Source organism: Anabrus simplex, chromosome 7, assembly GCF_040414725.1.
Source record: "Anabrus simplex isolate iqAnaSimp1 chromosome 7, ASM4041472v1, whole genome shotgun sequence".
NCBI classification, from domain to species: Eukaryota; Metazoa; Arthropoda; class Insecta; order Orthoptera; family Tettigoniidae; genus Anabrus; species Anabrus simplex.
In genome coordinates, this window is record NC_090271.1 from 138,556,353 (window position 1) to 138,575,524 (window position 19,172).

Genomic DNA, 19,172 nt, shown 5'->3' on the forward strand with positions numbered 1-19,172 from the left:
TGTTTTCTCGGATATGTGCTGCGTTATTTACGTATTACTTACAAAATTAAATATATAGCGGTAAAAGATTAATGATTCTTTAGCATTTATTTGACGTAATAACGAAAAGTAGTTGATAATATTGTAAAAATAAATAAAAAGATCAGTGATCAGTGTTACCCCATAGAGTGGGGTAATTCTGACCATATATTTACTTTTTTTAAATATTTCTTAACATATAAACCTAAAACATAGCAAATAAACAATAATTTAAATCACTAAAAATAATAAAATTGACAGAATTACACCGAAGATTAAATTTCTAAAAACACATTCTATTTTCAAGCTATTTAGTAAGACTATTTTAACCAATCATAAAGAAGATATGGAATATTAAGTTTGTTAATAGTAAAGTAAAACATACCATAATAAAAATATATTAAATATATCAGACATATTAAACTGGTTATATAAATAAAAATGTACATTTAAGAGGCATTAATTACAATTTTTTACTCAGGAACATAGTAACTTTCTACTCCACATCAATATGTTCTATATCAGAGAAAACAAACTCCTCTCATTTGCAGGATGCTGGTACAAGTTTCCTCTAAATTTTCCCCTTTTTGTTTTCCATTATGTTCTGAATTGTCTGGAAATACAAAATATGTTGTGTCCGCTAGGATCTTCTTTCTCAGAAAATTTTCTTTGAGTGTGCCCGGACTAATTTTAGTCAGCTGGCCAATGAAATGCCAAATTCTTTTCTTCGTTGGAAATGCAACAAGAATAAAGTCATTTATAGACAACTCATCTTCCTCCTCTCTCTCATGAGAAGCTACAGCTTCTACGGTGGAGATGGCGTGACATGGTTTGCTCGCTTGAAAACTTGAATTGTCTCGTTCTGATTAAGTTGATTCTTCTTCTGAAGTTACTTCAGTCTCTGTACTTTCATCATCATCCTTGTCGGCACCATTATTGGTGGCCAAATCTCTCACCACGATCCCTATGCCGGGAGGAACAGTCAGGCGCTTTGCACGGCAAACCGGTGGGCTTGTACTTGCCTCTCCAACGCAAGCCCGCTCAAGATGTTGAACGAACGATACAGTCCACGATTGTTGTCGATTCATATCATCAGCACTGTCATCATATGGAATCTGGCGTGGTATGTTTTCCGGACAGAAAGCAACAATACCCGTTTTCCTGAACCCAGATAAAACATTGGTTGCACAATAAATTTACACCTATCTTCTTAAATGTCTCTTTTAGAAGTTTAGGGAACTCTGATTTGTGCGCCACTCCCCTATTTATTTTCATCCATTCATCCAGCACAATTCACCAAGCCATCTTGAGGGGACGAAAGAGGGCAACATCAAAAGGTTGGCAAAGCTGGGTAGCATTTGGAGGCAATACTGTAGAACAAATTTGACCTCATGCTTTTCACACAGCTTGATTACATTAATTGAGAGATGATTCGACAAGTTATCATCAGTCATTACCTTGGGCTCCTGTAATGTCTTTACATAAGGCAACATCATTTTCTTAAACCATGCCTCAAACATCGTAAGATCAAACCAGCCACTCATATTTCGGCTATAATCAGCACCACTGATCCCTCCTTCTGTCCACGTGTCATATAGATGCTTACTTTTGTAGACAGTGAATGGTGGTAATACTGTCCCATCTTCAGCCGCAGCCACCGTAACACTGACTCGTTTTCAATGAGTCTAAAATTTTCTCTAGATATTTGACCCCTCGTTTTAGAACCACCTTTACATTCCCTGAGTCATCACAGAAATTTGTCTCATCATAATTTATAATATTTGAGACAGGCACTTCCTCCAGTGTGTGTTGCAGGTTTTGGAAATAGTCCATGATAGTATCTCTCGTAACAGCTGCCCTGGATCGTTTGGTGTTCTCCCCAGTTCTCACTGTGAGTTTGTGATTCCTCCTGAGAAATCCTCAAATCCTTTCTAGCCCGGGGCGGTTATCTGCGAACCTTTTCTCGACCTTCCCAGCATGGTTCAAGTAACCCTGCACGATATTACGCATATTGGTATTTCTGAACGGGAAACCCCACCTGGCACATAGCAGCAGCCCTTCGACAACAGTTTTTGCCTCCTTCCTGGTTAAGACTGTTGGTGCACCCACCTTGTATGAATATCTGTTCTTCAGTTTATCATTTAGTGTTGTATACAATACAGCAAACTGTTCAGGTGCTTTCCAGATACTCATTTTTCCCTGATGGACAGCTTTTACTGCATTCTCTAAGTGGATAGGGTTATATCTATTTAAAGTTAAGAACTTCTGCCAGGTCCCAGTTTCTTCACTTATGTCCTCACCATGATCGCTATTACCGTACAACAAGACAATTTCGTACTGTATATAAAATGCCGTAACTTTAAAGCAGTGTGTCGTACGTACGACGCTGTAACTGGTGTAAAACCTTCAATTATTATGTTTAATATATATTAATTATAGTTTATAGAAGGCTAAATTATCTTTTATTAAATGTTAAATATGATTAATATATGATTTCCCTGTAAATATGTAGTATAAAATTGTATAACCTCAAATACGTATTGTTTATAACCTCAAAATCTATAGAGTCGAAAGCAGTAGAAAATTCCATAATGTTGGTATGTTAGACTTATTGTACTTTATTTGGTATATATATGAAGGGTTCTGGAAACTTACTGTAAGGTTTTATTATCCAGATACATGTAGAGACATTACGAATGTTGTAGATATTTCCATAGGGGTTTTTAAATATTGAAAGATAGTTCGAGTACCCATTCGACTCTGTGTCGGTGCGACGTAAAGCCCCTAGCAAAAAAAAAAAAAAAAAAAAACCCATTCGACTAGCTGGTCGATCGATGTTTCGAGTGTGTTCCATTAGAGTGTTGTAAGAACTCTTCCAGAAGTCGATCATTCTAGATGGTTGCTCGAGTAGTATAAATATTGAGCTGTCAGTCAGTGAAGTCAGTTCTCAGTTCTAAGTTCGCAGATCTTGGTTCTTGGGACTCAGGCAAGTGATGGACTGGCAGTGACTGTTGGGCTCTGAGGTGGAGTCTGAGTATTGGGCTCAAGTGAGTGAGGCGGTGAATTCAAGAGAGAGTATGTTATACTGGGCGCATCAGTGTTGTTGATATCTGTACTGGTCAGAATCGACTTCAGGGTACTCCGCTATTGAGTGTTGTATATAGTATCATTTGCTAGTGTGTATAATTGTGTGTTGTGACGTACAGTGTAAATAAAGTAATTTATACAAGGAAGTGAACGTGTTCTCGTGTGATATTTATTTACGTCAAATAAAATCGCACTGTAGAACGATAAGTGTAACATAGAAACTCGCGCAAAAGTTTTATATGATACCACATAATATGGGATAGGATTGCAGAATTAACTTTTCATCAGTGTATGGTATGTGACGTTCTGAAACTGAATTTTCTGGTGACAGTGATAATTTAATAAATTTCTCACGTCTTAACAACCTCACCTAGTGAATTGTAGAAAAGAACTACACATATTCTTAGCACTAATTCAGCTAGCCTATAATGTTCCCTTCGTTAAAATGCCACGTAGTGGATCCATTGTTGTTGCAGTTTCGCGTGAAGGCTCAATTTTCAGAAGGAAGACTGAATGATCGCCTCGGAATTACCTCACATTATGGTATTTTACAAGGAAACCTGAAAATCCAGTCCATGGTGCTCTAGCAAACAATCCCTGATTTTCCTTGCAGATTTCTTGGCATCAACAACGGATTGCTTTCGAATTTTCATGTCCTCCTGTATGGTTGTTTTCTGAAGCCAGCCCAACCTGGGTTTTTGTTGTGTACTCTTCCTTCTTCTTGTTGATGTCAATTAGATACACTTGCCAGCTGTTGGTTTGTCCCAAACTCCCTAGCAACACTCGATTGGAATATCCCTTCTTTTAAAACGTTTAAGGGAAGCCTATTTTAGATCTACAGAATATTCCTTCTGTTTTGACATGTTCACAATAGCTTTTAAAAATTGTATATAAATATAACATATTTCCATTTAATCGTACAATATACCATTTGGAATACTTACGAGCCTATATAAAATGTGTTTTTATGGATACTACGTAGGTTGAGTCATAATTCATGACAACTATTTTTTTCTCGCGAACAGAAGACAACACGGAAAACCTAAGATATGCATTTGGAAACGTACTTATGTACTTGCGTATGATTGCCACTAGATGGTGTATGTAAACAACAGTGTGGGTCTAAGCATGCCCCGAAGTTCAGTGTGTGAGTGAGAGCGTCACAAAATGGAAGTGAAGAAGTAGGAGCAACGATCTTATATTAAAATAGCAGTTCTCCGCAGAAGAAATGCACGCCAGTGCCATGCAGATCTGGAAGCATTAGGTGTGGATGCCATGCCCTAAAGAGCAGTGGCGAGGTGGTTGGAGACGTTCAAACGAGAACGCGACAGCTCACACAGCAGCCATTGTTCAGTGTCGCTTGCAACAGTGGGGATGGGAGGTTTTTCCACACCCACCTTATTCACCTGATCTGAGCCCATGTGACTATGATCTAATCCCCAAAGTCAAGAAGCCATTACGTGGACAACAGTTTGCAAACAAAGAGGACATCGTAACAGCATTTCGGAGAGAGGTGTCACACGTTAGTGATACACATGCAGCGAATGGCATTCAGCGCCTGCCCCACCGCTGGCAACGCACAATGGAAGCCTTGGATGATTATTTTGGAGGTTTGTAACCAGTGGAGACCTGTCCTTTGTACGTAGTCTAGTGTATTTGCTGTCTATACCATAATAAAACAATGTTTACCAATAGCCTGTGTTCTGTCACTTTCCTACGAGAATCTCCTGAAGTCAGGCGAACATGGTAACATGCCACTATACAGGGTGAACTTTAATAAAACCGACAAACTGCAGGGACTGATTCCTGACTGGAAATGGAGGGGGAAATGTCCTACGAACATGTGTCCAGAAATGGACGGTGTGCGTGCAACGACAACAAATAGTCCCAGAACACAGTACATAGCTGAAACGCATCCACGTCACAGCAGATGTTCAAAGTGGCCTCCATGGGCTGCAATGCACGTATTCAGACGTTGTGATAGTACATATATCACACCCCCGAATTATATGTAGAAGTTAGAGATATTATTGTCAGTATTCGATTTATTATTATTATTATTATTATTATTATTATTATTATTATTATTATTATTATTATTATTATTATTATTATTATTATTATCGGTATTTCATTTGTAGGTTTTTGTCATTTATATTTATAAGCTGGAAGATATCCACATATGTAGGTATGAGTAATTTGTTTTGCATGAGTGGGAAAATATTGCTTTAATAACTCCGGTAATTTGAATGCGTCATATGGCTGCCCCAGTGTTTGTTGGGATGTACTTGTGTCGGGAAATTCATGAGTCATGTATATATCCCAGCCTGATGAGATGAGCTTGTTGTTGTATTAGGAAAGTTTGGTGATTCATGGAATATACCCCAGAGTTTGTTATTGTCTTGGGAGGAAGAAGTAGTTCAGAGCTTGGGCTTGAGAAGAGGACCACCCATGATTGGCTGGCAAGCACCAATCCAGACGTATCATCTGAGAGGAGGGGGATGTTGATGTCTATAAAGGTTGATGATACGGCGGCAACCGGGGACATTGTAAAGAAACATTGTAAGGGTGATTGTAGAGGTGACTGTAAAGGAACGAGAAGGAAGATAACTACAACTACAACTACAACTGAGGCACTGTACGGGAAGGAAGTGGTGCTGATACACGGTACTGGAGTGACACGGCTGCAATGGACTGGACTTCAAACGTTCGTGGAGCGTAGTCTAGTTATGTTCGTGGAAAGTGGCTGATTGTGGAGAGTGCTTGCGCATTAAGTATTGTAGCACTTGTGGCGGCCTAGCATTATATGTTGGTGAAAGCTATCTCAGACTTTCCATATTTATGTTGAGGATCGACAGACATGTGTATATATCTTTACAACAAGTGTTAAAATATGTGAACACAGTAGTACAAGGTACAGTATCTGTGTGATGTGATAACTGCCGATTATGAGGATCGGTAAATCGAATTAATATAGAGACAGTGAAGGGTGTTTATCATCATACATGTACATTGTTCATCGGACCATCTACAAATGGTAGCTTAGTTCTCGCTTTCGTTTTCCCACGGTTTTCATTATTGTTGTTGTTGTAAATATGGAGTCTTCCAGCAATATTTTATGTGTGTATTATATGTATAATGTTGTATGTTGATGAGGTGCTCATGCACGGAATTTGTTCAGAATATAGTTAGCTATTTTAGAATCAGTGTTATTGATAAACCTAGGTGCAGTTCCTACCTAATTAGTCGTTTTCAGGAGGTTAGGTAAGGCCTGCAGCAGATGTACCAGTACGCAGCATTATGTACACGCCCTGGGATATAAAGTTTATCATGCTCTTATCTAAATTCGAGGGATCCATTCTGGTGAACTCTGGCGCCCATACTACGGACATTTCGGTTAATTATGCTTATTAATTTTATTAAGTTTTTGAGTAATTTTATTTATATATTTTATTCATGATTTTATTTATTAATATCATTATTAAAATTACAACGTATCATGGATTGCCTCACTCTTTCACACGTTCCGGCCTCCCGCCAAATAGCGTCACATGCGTCGTGAACACGCTGTTGAAGGGTCTGCACGTCAGGAACTGGTTCAGTATACACAACGCTGTTCAGATGTCCCCAGAGGTAAAAATCCAGGGGGTTTAAGTCCGGTGATCTAGGAGGCCATGCAACAGGGCTTCCGCGTCCTATCCAGCACCTGGAGAAGATGTTGTTGAGGGTTGGCGAACTGTAATGCGCAAGTGGGGCGGTGCTCCATCGTGCAGAAACCACATAACGTGTCTTATTGCCAAAGGCACATTCTCAAGCAATCCAGACACAGTATTCTGCAGGAAGTCCAGGTACGTTCCTCCGTTGAGGCGTTGTGGAATAATAACTGGTCCAAGTATGTGGTCGCCAAGAATCCCTGCCCAAACATTGATGCTGAACCGATGTTGGTGAGATGCTTCAACCATTCCCCGGGGATTTTTTGTAGCCCACAGATGACTATTATGCAGATTGTCGATGCCATTTCTGGTAATGGTTACTTCATCAGTAAAGAGGACTGACGACAGAAATCCCATAACTGTGATGGCCTGGTGCAAAAACCATCGACAAAATCCTTCCCGTAGAGGGAAATGCGCTGCTGATAATTTTTGCACTCGTTGCAGGTGATAGGGATAATAGCGGTTGTCCTGTAGGATACACATAATCGTAGTCTGGCTTACACCATGTTGGCGGGCCACTTACCTGGAGCTTGTACTAGGGTTCGTCTCAATGTCCCGTAGAACCTGTTCCTCCAGAGCTGGTGTACGCACAGTCCGCCGCCTCCCCGCGCGTTCGGCTGTCTGAAAGGACCCATGATCACACAAATGCCCAAAAATGGCTTGAAATGTGTGCTGTGGTTGGTGTCTGTGAGGGTACTTGTTTTGGTATAGCCGTGCTGCCTCTCGATCGTTTCCATTGGTTTGGCCGTACACAAACACCATCTCGGCTTGTTCCCGACATAAATACCGGACCATTCTGCTTCCAACAGTACGCTGCTTCAATCACACTATCTGCAACAGAAGAAACACACTGTAAGTAGTCAAAGTAAATTTCATTCGTCAGTGCCATCTACCGTCGCAACGATGCATTTCCGGACACATGTTCATAGGACAATTTTTTTTCCATTTCCAGTCAGGAATAAGTCCCTGCAGTTTGTCGGTTTTATTAAAGTTCACCCTGTATACTGCATGACTCTGCAGAGGGTGATAAAGATGTTGATTCCCATAGGGAACCTGAAATATTTGTTCCGAATGAGTAAATTTATAATACCAATATAGTTGGTCCGTTATTAGACATTATAAATTTTCCAGCTAACTCATTCCTGGTTGCCAGCATTTCACCCCAGTGTGCTAAGTTGTGCTCATCAGTTGGTAAATAGCACACCTACCAAGACGCATGGCTAGTGCATACCGTGGAGGGCATTGCATAGGTTACTTGTAGCCACTGGCAGTGCCAATGCACTATGAGAGACTTTGTCTCATTTTCAAAAACTGATGCCTGCCTGGCCATTAGATGATAAAGATGTTGATTCCCATAGCGAACCTGAGGGCTCTGCCCTGCTGTGCCTACCTGTAAACAATGCTGACAACGTACAATACCTAATGACAAAATACTGTACTTTTGAACACTATTGTATCATGAAGACCAGCAAAGGGAAACAGGCTAATTTTGCATGGTGACGTGTTTTCCACTAGGTCTGCAGCGCTTGGATTTCGTTACAGAATCTGTGACCGGAGAGAATAACATGAGGACTCAATTCAAAGTACTTGCACGCTTTGTAAACAATGCTACCAACAGTATCATATTCCCGGCTGGTAAAGGACAAATTCTTTAGATTTTTATGCAGATGTTAGAAACGTTGCGTGAGTACACTTTGTAACTTCTTTATACATGTGCACAGTGTGTTTAATAAATCCCTATGTACAAACACTTCTCCAGTACAGAATTTGCCAATAAACGCCAGGAAAGTAGCAAACAGCGCTTATAGCACTTAGTAGCACATTTTAACATTTAAACTTTCTCTAAAAGCATAGCAATGCATCCTTTTATTGGCAAAATATAGAAAAAACTAGAAATCTCCATGATAATTTGTTCCCTCCCTTTGGTCTTGCATTCATAGGAACTTGGTAATTTTCAGTCAGTTACTTTTTGTGTAGGAAAGTACAATCAGTTCTGTTATCCATCACAGTCAATCAGTCATCATGATCTGCATTTAGGACTTTCACCCAAGTGGTAGATTCTCTATCACTTCTTTACCTATTCTTTTTCTTAAATTATTTCAGAGTTGTTGGAAATTTATCAAATATCTCCCTTGGTAAATTACTCCAATCCTAATTGCCCTTCCCATAAACAAATATTGCCCCAATTTGTCCTCTTGAATTCTAATTTGATCATCATATTATGATCTTTTCTCCTTTTAGGTTACATGGCAGAGGACCTTGCAATACGAGCACTTACATCTCTTGTGCTTCTCCCACTTCAGTCTCTCTTTATAACTCTACATTTAGTGATAAGATAAATGCTGTGAGTCTACCAACGGGGGCATCAGAGTTCATTTAAATCAAATGAAGTTATTTTCAAGAACTTTGAAATTTATCAAACATTTCACTTGATGAGTTATTCCATTCCCTAATTCCTCTTCCGATAAACGAATATTAGCCCCAATTTGTCCTCTTGAATTCCAACTTTAACTTCATATTATGGTCTTTCCTACCTATAAAAGCTCTACTTAAGCTTATTCATCTGCTGCTAATGTCTTCTCTCCACTGACAGCTCGAAACAGCTTAGTCAAACAGCTCATCTCCTCGCTCCCAAGTCTTCCCAGCCCAAAATTTGGAACATTTTCATAACACACTCTTATGTCAGAAATCACCCAGAACAAATTGTGCTGCTTTCCTTTGGATTTTTTCCAGTTTTTGTAATCCTGGTGTGGGTCCAGTACACCGGAACCATTAATTGAGGTCTTACAAGAGACTTACGTGCCCTCTCATTTACATCCTTACTACAACTCCAAAATGCCCTCATAACCATATGAAGAGATCTGTAACTTTTATTTACAACCTTGTTAATGTGATTACCCCAACGATATTAACACCTAGATAGTTACAATGATCCCCGTTACGTACTTTCATCCCATTAACACAGTAATTAAAATTGACAGGACTTTTCCTCTTGGCGAAGCCTTTTATCCCATTTACCATCATACCATTGTCTGTTCTCCATCCCACAACTTTGTCAAGGTCTTTATGCATTCGCTTAAAATCCTGTAACTTTTTTAATACTCTATACAGTATAACATCATCTGCAAAAAGCCTTATCTATGATTTTAGTTTGTTACTCACATAATTTTTATACGTATTATACAAAAGAAAACATAAGTTTCCAATAATACTGCCTCTTAACACTGCAGTGGTCGCGCCTCATAGCATTACGTGAATGGTCCCGAGTGAATACAGGTTAATTTTTTTTTACACTTGTTAAAATAACTTTTATCAATTATTTTGGACTTGGTGTTACATGATAAGTGTTTTTGTAAGTGTCATATCAGCATTATTTTTACTTAATACACCTGAAAAGTGTCCAAAGATATCCAAAATTTTAAAAAAATGAACCTTTCTTTGTAATGCCACTTTGAGGAACAATGATTTGCTACAGAAAGTATCTATTCATGGCAGTCGTCACACACGACTTTCTGGTGGTCCGGGTACGTCGTCACACACGACTTTCTGGTGGTCCGGGTACACCCATCTCTGGCATGTTTCACAAGTCTTCCTCGTTCATTTATTGCGACACCTGCCGCAGAGAAAACATTTTCCTACTGTACCAGCTTGCACTCTTGGCGCTGGAGCTTCTTCAGGGATATGAAGCAAAGGTTTTCCTCTTCCTCGTATCTCTTTTGGCAAGGTTTCCATGGCATCACGGCGTCTTATTGCTGGTTCCATCAGTTCAAATGCCAAATCCTTCAAAAATTGCCTACGACTGATATTTGCATCATTCTTGTTGGCTTTGTAAATGTTGATAGAGTTCACACCCGCAACATTCATAACATGAAAAAAGATTGTTAGTGGTCATCTGCGGGAATTCCTGGACACGTCAAAATGTCTACTCATTTTATCTGAAATGTCCACTCCATGCTTAGTCTGCTTGTATATTGTGAAGATACAAGGCTTCTTCTCATCTTCAGTGTCACCAACAATTGCCTTGTTGTAGTGCATGGTTGATATAGTACACACTGCCTTGTTCTTCTGTGGAACATAGGATACAAGTGTACACTTGTCTTGAAATCCAAAAAGGCTGGTTCTAGGTTCCCTATCTTTGTTCGGTAGAAAACATTCAGGAATCTCCGGCTTATTTTTTTCAAAGTCCCACATAATTCAGAGATTTTTGCAAAAGGATTCTAGCTAGAGGGATCGATGAGAAGAAATTATCCGCTGTTATATTTCTGTGTGACCCAACTATCGGTTCAACTAGACGACACACGTGATCATTTACCTTGTTGCTCTTGCGAAACGGGCCATCTGGCTGTTGCCCTACATACACTTCTAGATTAGTGGTATAATAGTTGGATGAAGACACTAGGCCATAAACCTTAATTCCAAACTTGGCGGGTTTCTTTGGCATATATTGCCGAAATGGGCATTTTCCACGAAAAGCCACAAGCTGTCCGTCTATGGTAAGATAATCAGACGGTTTGAAGGCATTAATTAGCAGAGTTTGAGACAAATTTGTCGAAAATTAGCCTAATAGCAGCTAATTTATCCAGAGCTCTACATTGTTCTCTGACACGTACGTCATCGAATCTTAAACATCGAATTAGGAATCTGAATCGATGCTCACTCATCGTGACATAGATCACCTCACAACCAGTCCCACAACTATTGTCCCAGAGCTCAAACACATTGCGCCTGCTTGATTTTAAAACACCGCACATATACATAATGCCTAGCGGAGATTTGATTTCCAACTCATCTGTATATTTAGCATCTCTATCTCTGCTAAATGTATTTCTTATCTTATCTGTGTATATATCTTTGTGCATGAAACTACATGTTGAATCATTTCATCATTGATAAGATACCATAATGATGCTAATGGACTTGTTGCGTGTTTTGCATTTCTTTGAGAGGCGCAGGCCTATGAAAAGCCGGTATTATGTTGAAATCTGGTGTTCTTGAAGTTCATGGAACTAAGGGTTCTAGATACCAGCGAGATGGTTGTTTCCTTTCTCTATTTTCTCTACCAATGTAAAACCCACGCATAAACATTGATGTTGCATCTGTATGTGTTGCTCTAACAGCAGGCTGTATCGGCACGGGTTCTTCGTCTTCTTCTTCTTCTACTATTGGTCCTGGTGTGTCCTTTATATCACTGTGTTCTGCAGTTGCTTCTGCAAAATCCTCCTCTAGATCGTCTTCATCCTCAACACCAAGCACACTTTTATTATCACTTTCTGCCTCCTCCAACCACATTCGCACTTGCTCCCTGTCACATTCCGACATTTTCAATTTATATAATCATTCCGTTGCCAAAAAGGCCATGGAGAGAAAAAATACATGTGAGAATTACGAAACACAAATGGTACATGAGTGATCATCATGCGATCTACAATAGTAAAACACTACATTGTTGTTCAGCTCAAGCTGAGTACGTGACAGCTAGACGTGCAAAACTGCACTGTGGTACGTGGAAGGGTATGGGGTGAAGGTACATTGACCCTCAAGGCCACAGGTGTTGCCAACCGCTCAGGGCTGGAAAAGATATTGATCTGTTCTACAATAGTAGAACGCACGACCACTGCAGTGTTAATCATTACAGGATCAGATAGTGCTTCACCTACTCTAATTCTCCGAGTTCTGTTTTCTAGAAATTAAGCCACCCATTCAACCACTTTTTGTTAAGTCCAGTAGCCTTTATTTTGGTCTCCTATGATCTATCCTATCAAAAACCTTGGATAGGTCAACAGAAATACAGTCCATTTGACCTCTTGAATCTAAAATATCTGCTATAATGTGTGGGAATCCTACAAGTTAAGCCACACTGGAATAACCCTTCCAAAAGCTGAACTGTCTTCTATCAACCTAGCTAGTAATTTCACAACTGTGTCTAACATAATCAGAAAGGATGCTTTCCTAGTGCTTACAAACAACACATTTCAAACTAACTAGCCTGTAATTATTTGCTTTATGTTTATCACCTTTCCCTTTGTACAAATTGGCTACTATAGCAACTCTTGGTATAGCTCTTTCATGCAGACATTGTCACATGCGCTGGGTTGCTAGTGGGTTGCAGGGGTATCATTCCAAAATTATTTCAACAGTTTTGTTCTCATTTTCATCTTGGAAATAATCTATATAAAGATGTGGCATTATTAACCCTCCGTCGGTCATGCTCTAATTTCGACACAATAAGTCGCGCGGCATCTAGGAGGTGCCATTATGTTATTAGTTTTAAAAATACATTTCCTGTAGACATGTTTGGATATAATTGAGTTAAATAATGCTGACATTCCTTTTACTCCTTATTTCCATTGTTAACAGCAACAATAAAGTCCTGCAGGTTATTTTATCTCCTTTCAAATATTACAAGAATGCTCAGTATTATATCTCTTAGCTAGTATTTATTTCACACACAATAATATACTCAACAATAAGAACTATAGCATGATTTACCATAACTGTGTTAACAGAATTTGAAGTAGGTAATAATAACTTAAAAACAGAAAAGTATGCAATGTAGTACAGAACTAATGAAAAAATACAGAATGAACTGTTCATCTTTCCTTTTATTTTCCCAAGTCCAGATTTTCGAAGCATTCATGACAAATCATTCTTTCGTGTTTCATGCAGAAATGTTTCTTACACTTCCTGCAGCTGTGCCTTGTCATTCTAGTGATCCTCTTCGGTTTAGCGAGCTTGCAAGTGTCACATCGTTTCTTTTCAGCAAGTGGAGGAAGTTTAGTTCCAGTGGCTATTGCTTCTTTGTCTTGCTCTGCAGGTCAGTACTTTTCAAATTGGAAAAGCAGTATCGAATGGAGACCTGTTGGATTCATGCTCCTTCGCCTAATCTCTTCTGACACCAACTGCTCAGATAGTGTTCTCAGAAACAGTGTCCTCCTACCAACATTCATTCCGTTCCCAATAGCCACTACTTGAGCATTTATGCCAGCTACATTCAACATAGCAAAGAAAATAACTAGTGGCCAACGTGTGGTATTTCGGGCTACATTGTAACTCCCACACATTTTATCCACGACATATACTCCACCCTTTGTCCCGTTGTAGCATGTCATAATTATAGGTTTGGCATTTTCTCCAGTTTCATCAATCGAGTCGTCATCTAAATGATGACTGGAAACGAGCAGGACAATTCTGTTTTTCTTAGGAACATAGGAGACTAAAGTGGCATGTTCATTGAAACCAAACATTGATGAGTTTACTGTCCTTTGTTTCACATTTGTAAGCTCAGGTGGCAGACATCTTTTATTCTTTCAAATTGTGCTGACATAAGATAATCTGGTTTTGATGCAATATACTGCTTAAACCGGCATCTTCCAGAAAGGCTTCAAGCTTTTCATCTGTTGTTACGAACGCCCCAAGGGAATAGCTCTTCGTACAGCTGTCAACAAATGATTGAAATACTTCCCGGATAGCTGCCAACTAGTCTAACTTCTTACGCTCCTTTCTTGTAACCCTGTCGTCAAAATGAAAGCAACGAAGCAAAAATTTAAAATGCCTCAGACTCATAACAAGACAGAATTTTTCCACTCCATTGCCTTCCGTGCCCCACAAGTCCTCCAGCATTATTTTGTTTGCATGTAAAGTACCAGCCAAATATATAAAAGTCCTAACAATGCCTTTATTTCAATAATATCAGTCATTTTTGCATCTCTTTCCCTTTGAAAATGCTCTTTTACATGTTCTATATACTGATATGTATATCGAATGGCATTGTGTAACATTCCGTCAGTTATAAACAATTTCCAGCACTCGCCTTCATCTTTTACGTGACGTGCATCACCAATAACTCCTGGCAGTTTGATGAGCAAGTTATATGGGGGTGTTTTCTTCCTACGATTAGATTCAGGGTGCTTACCCGATTTTGTGTTTCCATCCTTCCCTGCATAAAACAGGATGTCCCTGAGAAGAGGTTCATCTTCCGTTCCAATTTCCTCAGTATTAGAGTTGTCTTCTCTGCTCTCAGCCAGAAGATCTTCAGCGTCAGTATCACTCTCCTCTTCATTCTGTTGCTCTTTGTCAAAATTATCATCAGTAAGTAAACTGTGCATTAATTTCAGGTCACTAGGATTGTTTAAATTGAAAAACTGACATTTACCGGCCATACTAAAAACACGGAAGGTTTGGGTCGCGTGGCATCCAGTAGGCACCAACGTTTAGTATCCCAACACTAATGTTATCAACAATGACAACTTCTCAACTGCATTGTAAGACACTGGGAGCTATGAAGATACTGTGAGTCAGGTTCACCAGACGCATGCGCTGTGAAGTAGGGCGCGAAAAACTAGTGCTGCCGCCTTCTGGATAAGGCGCGACCGACAGAGGGTTAAGAGACTCTCTTCAACTTCTAAGATATCATCTTTATAACTAGCAATAAATGTATTGGTCAATTTTTCTTTTTAATTTTATAATGCATTTTGTTTACTGGGAAGTATGAATGAATGAATAAATAAATAAATAAATAAATAAATAAATAAATAAATAAATAAATAAATATTTCTGATAAGGCACATTGTTAGAAATAGGAAAGAAAACTATTGTATATTCTAAAGACAAACAAAGAATGAAAACTAAGCTTCTCAGAATAATTGATAAAACTGAGTAAACTGTTGTTTCTGAACTTGTTGTATATAACCTACAGAATGTTATCCAAGGAAGAATCACACGATCGGTTTGAGGATGCAGATGAAAATGAAGATGGCATAGTAACATGGTCAGAATATGTTGCTGATGCATATGGAATTCAAGGAGATGAAGATATTTCCCTGACTGGAGAGAATGTGGAAGATGAAAAGGTATGTATGTTGTCCTGAAGTTGACTGATGAGTAAAGAGGTTCAAGTATTCATGGTTTTAGTATCATGCACAGATTTTCTAAATCTGTATGTATTGTAATTCCAATATGTTTCTAAATGGGAGTTTCCCATTGCAGCTTATTAAAGAAGACAAAAAGATGTTTGAAGCAGCAGACAAGAATAAAGATGGTTCTTTAGATAAAGATGAATTTCTCATGTTCACTCATCCTGAAGAACATCCTGAAATGTTACCGCTTATTCTGAAACAAACATTAGAGGAAAAGGATTTAGATGGTGATGGCTTCATAAGTTTCCAGGAATACATTGGCGAGAGAGGTGAGAGGATATTTGATTCATACTAATCAGGAAAATTTAGTCAGTGTTTTTCTGTTAATGTTGTTAACACTATTCATTAGATAATGGTAAAAGAATTGGAACCAAAAATTATGGAAGGGAGCTATATTTACTATTTTTTTATAATTGGCCATACATCACACAGACACAGATAGATCTTATGGCGACGATAGGATAGGAAAGGGCTAGGAATGGGAAGGAAGCAGCCATGGCCTTAATTAAGGTACATTCCCAGCATTTGCCTGGTGTGGAAATGGGAAACCGCAGAAAACCATCTTCAGGACTGCAGACAGTGGGGTTCGAACCCACTATCTCCCAAATGCCCCTAACTGCATGGCCAACTCGCTCGGTATTTCATATTGATAAGACGTTATGATGTTTTTGTGGTTTACTGGCATAATAAGCAGTCTGAACATGAAACTGGTTTATGCATTGTGAACAGGAACACACAACGTTTGAAAGACGTACAGATTATTCTCACTCACAGTGCTACCTACTGTTGCAAAATTATAAGATCACCCCCCTTTCCTTCTGATAATAGGAATGTTGTTTAAAATTTTATTTCCTTTTTAGTTAGGCTATATATGCAGTATGAGCTACAGGTACCTCCTGCATTTTATGTGTGTGAAGGTCGCAGGGCAAAGTCAAATGGGCCAGAAGCACAACTGTACTGCTTCAGGCAGGGACATTTTACAACCTACAAAGAAGAGGCAGTCTTTGTTGGAAATAGCGCAGAGAATTGGCAATCATATACTGTGGTAAACAATTTCCTACCGAGCTCGATAGCTGCAGTCGCTTAAGTGTGGCCAGTATCCAGTATTCAGGAGATAGTGGGTTCAAACCCCACTGTCGGCAGCCCTGAAGATGGTTTTCCATGGTTTCCCATTTTCACACCAAGCAAATGCTTGGGCTATACCTTAATTAAGGCCACGGATGATTTCTTCCCACTCCTAGCCCTTTCCTATCCCATCATCGCCATCTGTGTCGGTGCAATGCAAAGCAGCTTGAAAAAAAAAACAATTTCCTGAAATTAAAATAAAATTATGAACAAACGGAGATGCCTGGAAGACCACAGAACACTTATAATAAAGATTATATTAAAGATTTTACTGCAGCCAATGGCCATTAAAATATGTTTACATGACTAATTACATTAAACAGAATTTGGTTAGTCCCGTCTGTCTTTTAGTATATGTCACAACATGATATAAGTCGCAAGTCTTCTCGCACAGTACACATATACGTTCCTTTCTCGGGGTGTGAAAAGTTTTGTTAGGACACACGCAGTGATGAAAACTGTGTTGCTAATCTAGTAACTTTGTGCCTGAGTTCATAATTCGCCTTCATCCAATCCGTACTGGTCATAGCCTCTGTGGTGTAAAATGTTTCCCATATATCTCCCTTCTTGGTTTGCAGCTCTGTTTGTAACTGGTTGAATGCATCTGTAGATGGCAATATTAGTTTGTGATGTAGTTCTTCTGTATAGAAGAGTTCTCTTGTCAGCTCATTACATAGTCTTGAAGGAGTGAATTTGGACAAACATAATACCTTTTTCATGTAGATTGCTTTTACACTTTCAATGTCTCGAATATTTCTTTTACTGAGATGTTCCCGTATCAATTCTAATTCGTACGTCATTATCGGGGATATTTTTGGATGGAACAATTTCATAGCGACTTCACAGAACACTTAGACCCAATTTCATCTCTGAATTTGACTTTTAATTCTGTTTCAACAAGGAGGGTTAGTTTTAATTCTAGGTTTTTAAGGTTGGGGTTAAGTTAACACCTCCCTTTGCCTGGGTTAAACTGTCTGCTGGAGGCTGAAAGCAAAATGGCCTCTTTAAATCATGCGTAAGAAACATAGTTACTATATTTAGATAGTAATTTACAGAAATAGGCCATTAAGTGGGATGTCTGCCTCCGAAGTGTAATGGTTAAGGTTGTTAGCTGCGGTCCTCTGGGCCCCGGGTTCGATTCCCAATACCGCCAGAAATTTAAGAATGGTGGTAGGGCTGGTATGGTGTTGAAATGGTATATGCAGTTCACATATTTTGGGGACTTGACTGAAAAGAGCTGCAGCACCTTGGAATGAGGACACAACTTTACTTTTTCCGCCTCTGTAACATAACGATTAGCACTATTAGCTCCCGTCCTTGGAGACCCAGGTTCGATTCATGGTACTGCAAGAAATTTAAGAATGGCAGGAGGGCTGTTAGGTAGTCAAAATGGTACATGCAGGGGTTGTGCTTGAAAAGAACTGCACAAGCTCAGGGGGATGAGGACACAAATTTATTTTACTAGGAGAAATTATTTTTCAAATTCTGACAAACAACGTTTGAAAATAATCATCAGTAAGATCGATGAAATTCACAAGTGGTTGGAATACACAACAGAATGAAACAAGTCATCTCTCCTGTACTACAGACATTGATTGCATTAAGATTTCATGCTGCAGGGTCGTTTCATAAATTGGTCAAGAGACATCATTGGGGTATCAAAAGCTATGGTCAGCAGAATGGTCTCTAAAGTATTGTAGAACTGTTTAACTCGCTGGTTAGTTTGCACTGTTGCATGGGCAGTGTTGTTAAATTCCCCTGTAATTTTTTCACATGTGTCCTCTTTTTCTTTTAATCTCACATCGTCAGTCTTCTTGCATTCTATCACACTTTGATACTTAGAGACTGACGTGGTGAGTAATGTTTTTTTCTAAAATAGGAAAATTGTGTGCCTTTGTTTCTCTTCTGAATCTCTTCTGCTTTTTTGATCACTGCTATCAGGCCTTATAAAAGAATAATGCAGGCTACCATGGAACTGTGGAAGAAAAAATTTCACACAAAAAAAGAAACAAAACAACCATGCAAGAAGTGTGGTCATAACCTCTAATTTTCAGTCACAGCCTCTTTGATTGGTATGATAACTGTTTCTGGCGAGCGTTAATATGGTGTGCCAAAACACTTGAATATTTCAAATACAATTCAAATAGAGAAAAGAAATGTTTCCACCTGTTCAATACACTTTTATTAATGTAAGTGCTTAAAATATTATGGTACTAGTTGCGACCTCCATTGAGATCATCTTCAGCCATGAGAACCATAAAACTGACATGAATATGTACATTAAACGAGTATTAAAAACTGAGTTCTGTTGTAA

General features: G+C 39.0%; 1 protein-coding gene across 1 annotated transcript in view; it reads left to right on the forward strand.

The window, feature by feature from the left end:
* The window catches only part of LOC136876974 (reticulocalbin-2), an 84,688-nt gene that overhangs the window by 45,504 nt on the left and 20,012 nt on the right, over positions 1–19,172 (forward strand). The window contains exons 3-4 of the mRNA XM_067150746.2: positions 15,514–15,667; positions 15,804–16,002. Of these exons, the coding sequence (XP_067006847.2) occupies positions 15,514–15,667; positions 15,804–16,002 (353 nt within the window). The remainder of the gene's footprint in view (positions 1–15,513; positions 15,668–15,803; positions 16,003–19,172) is intronic.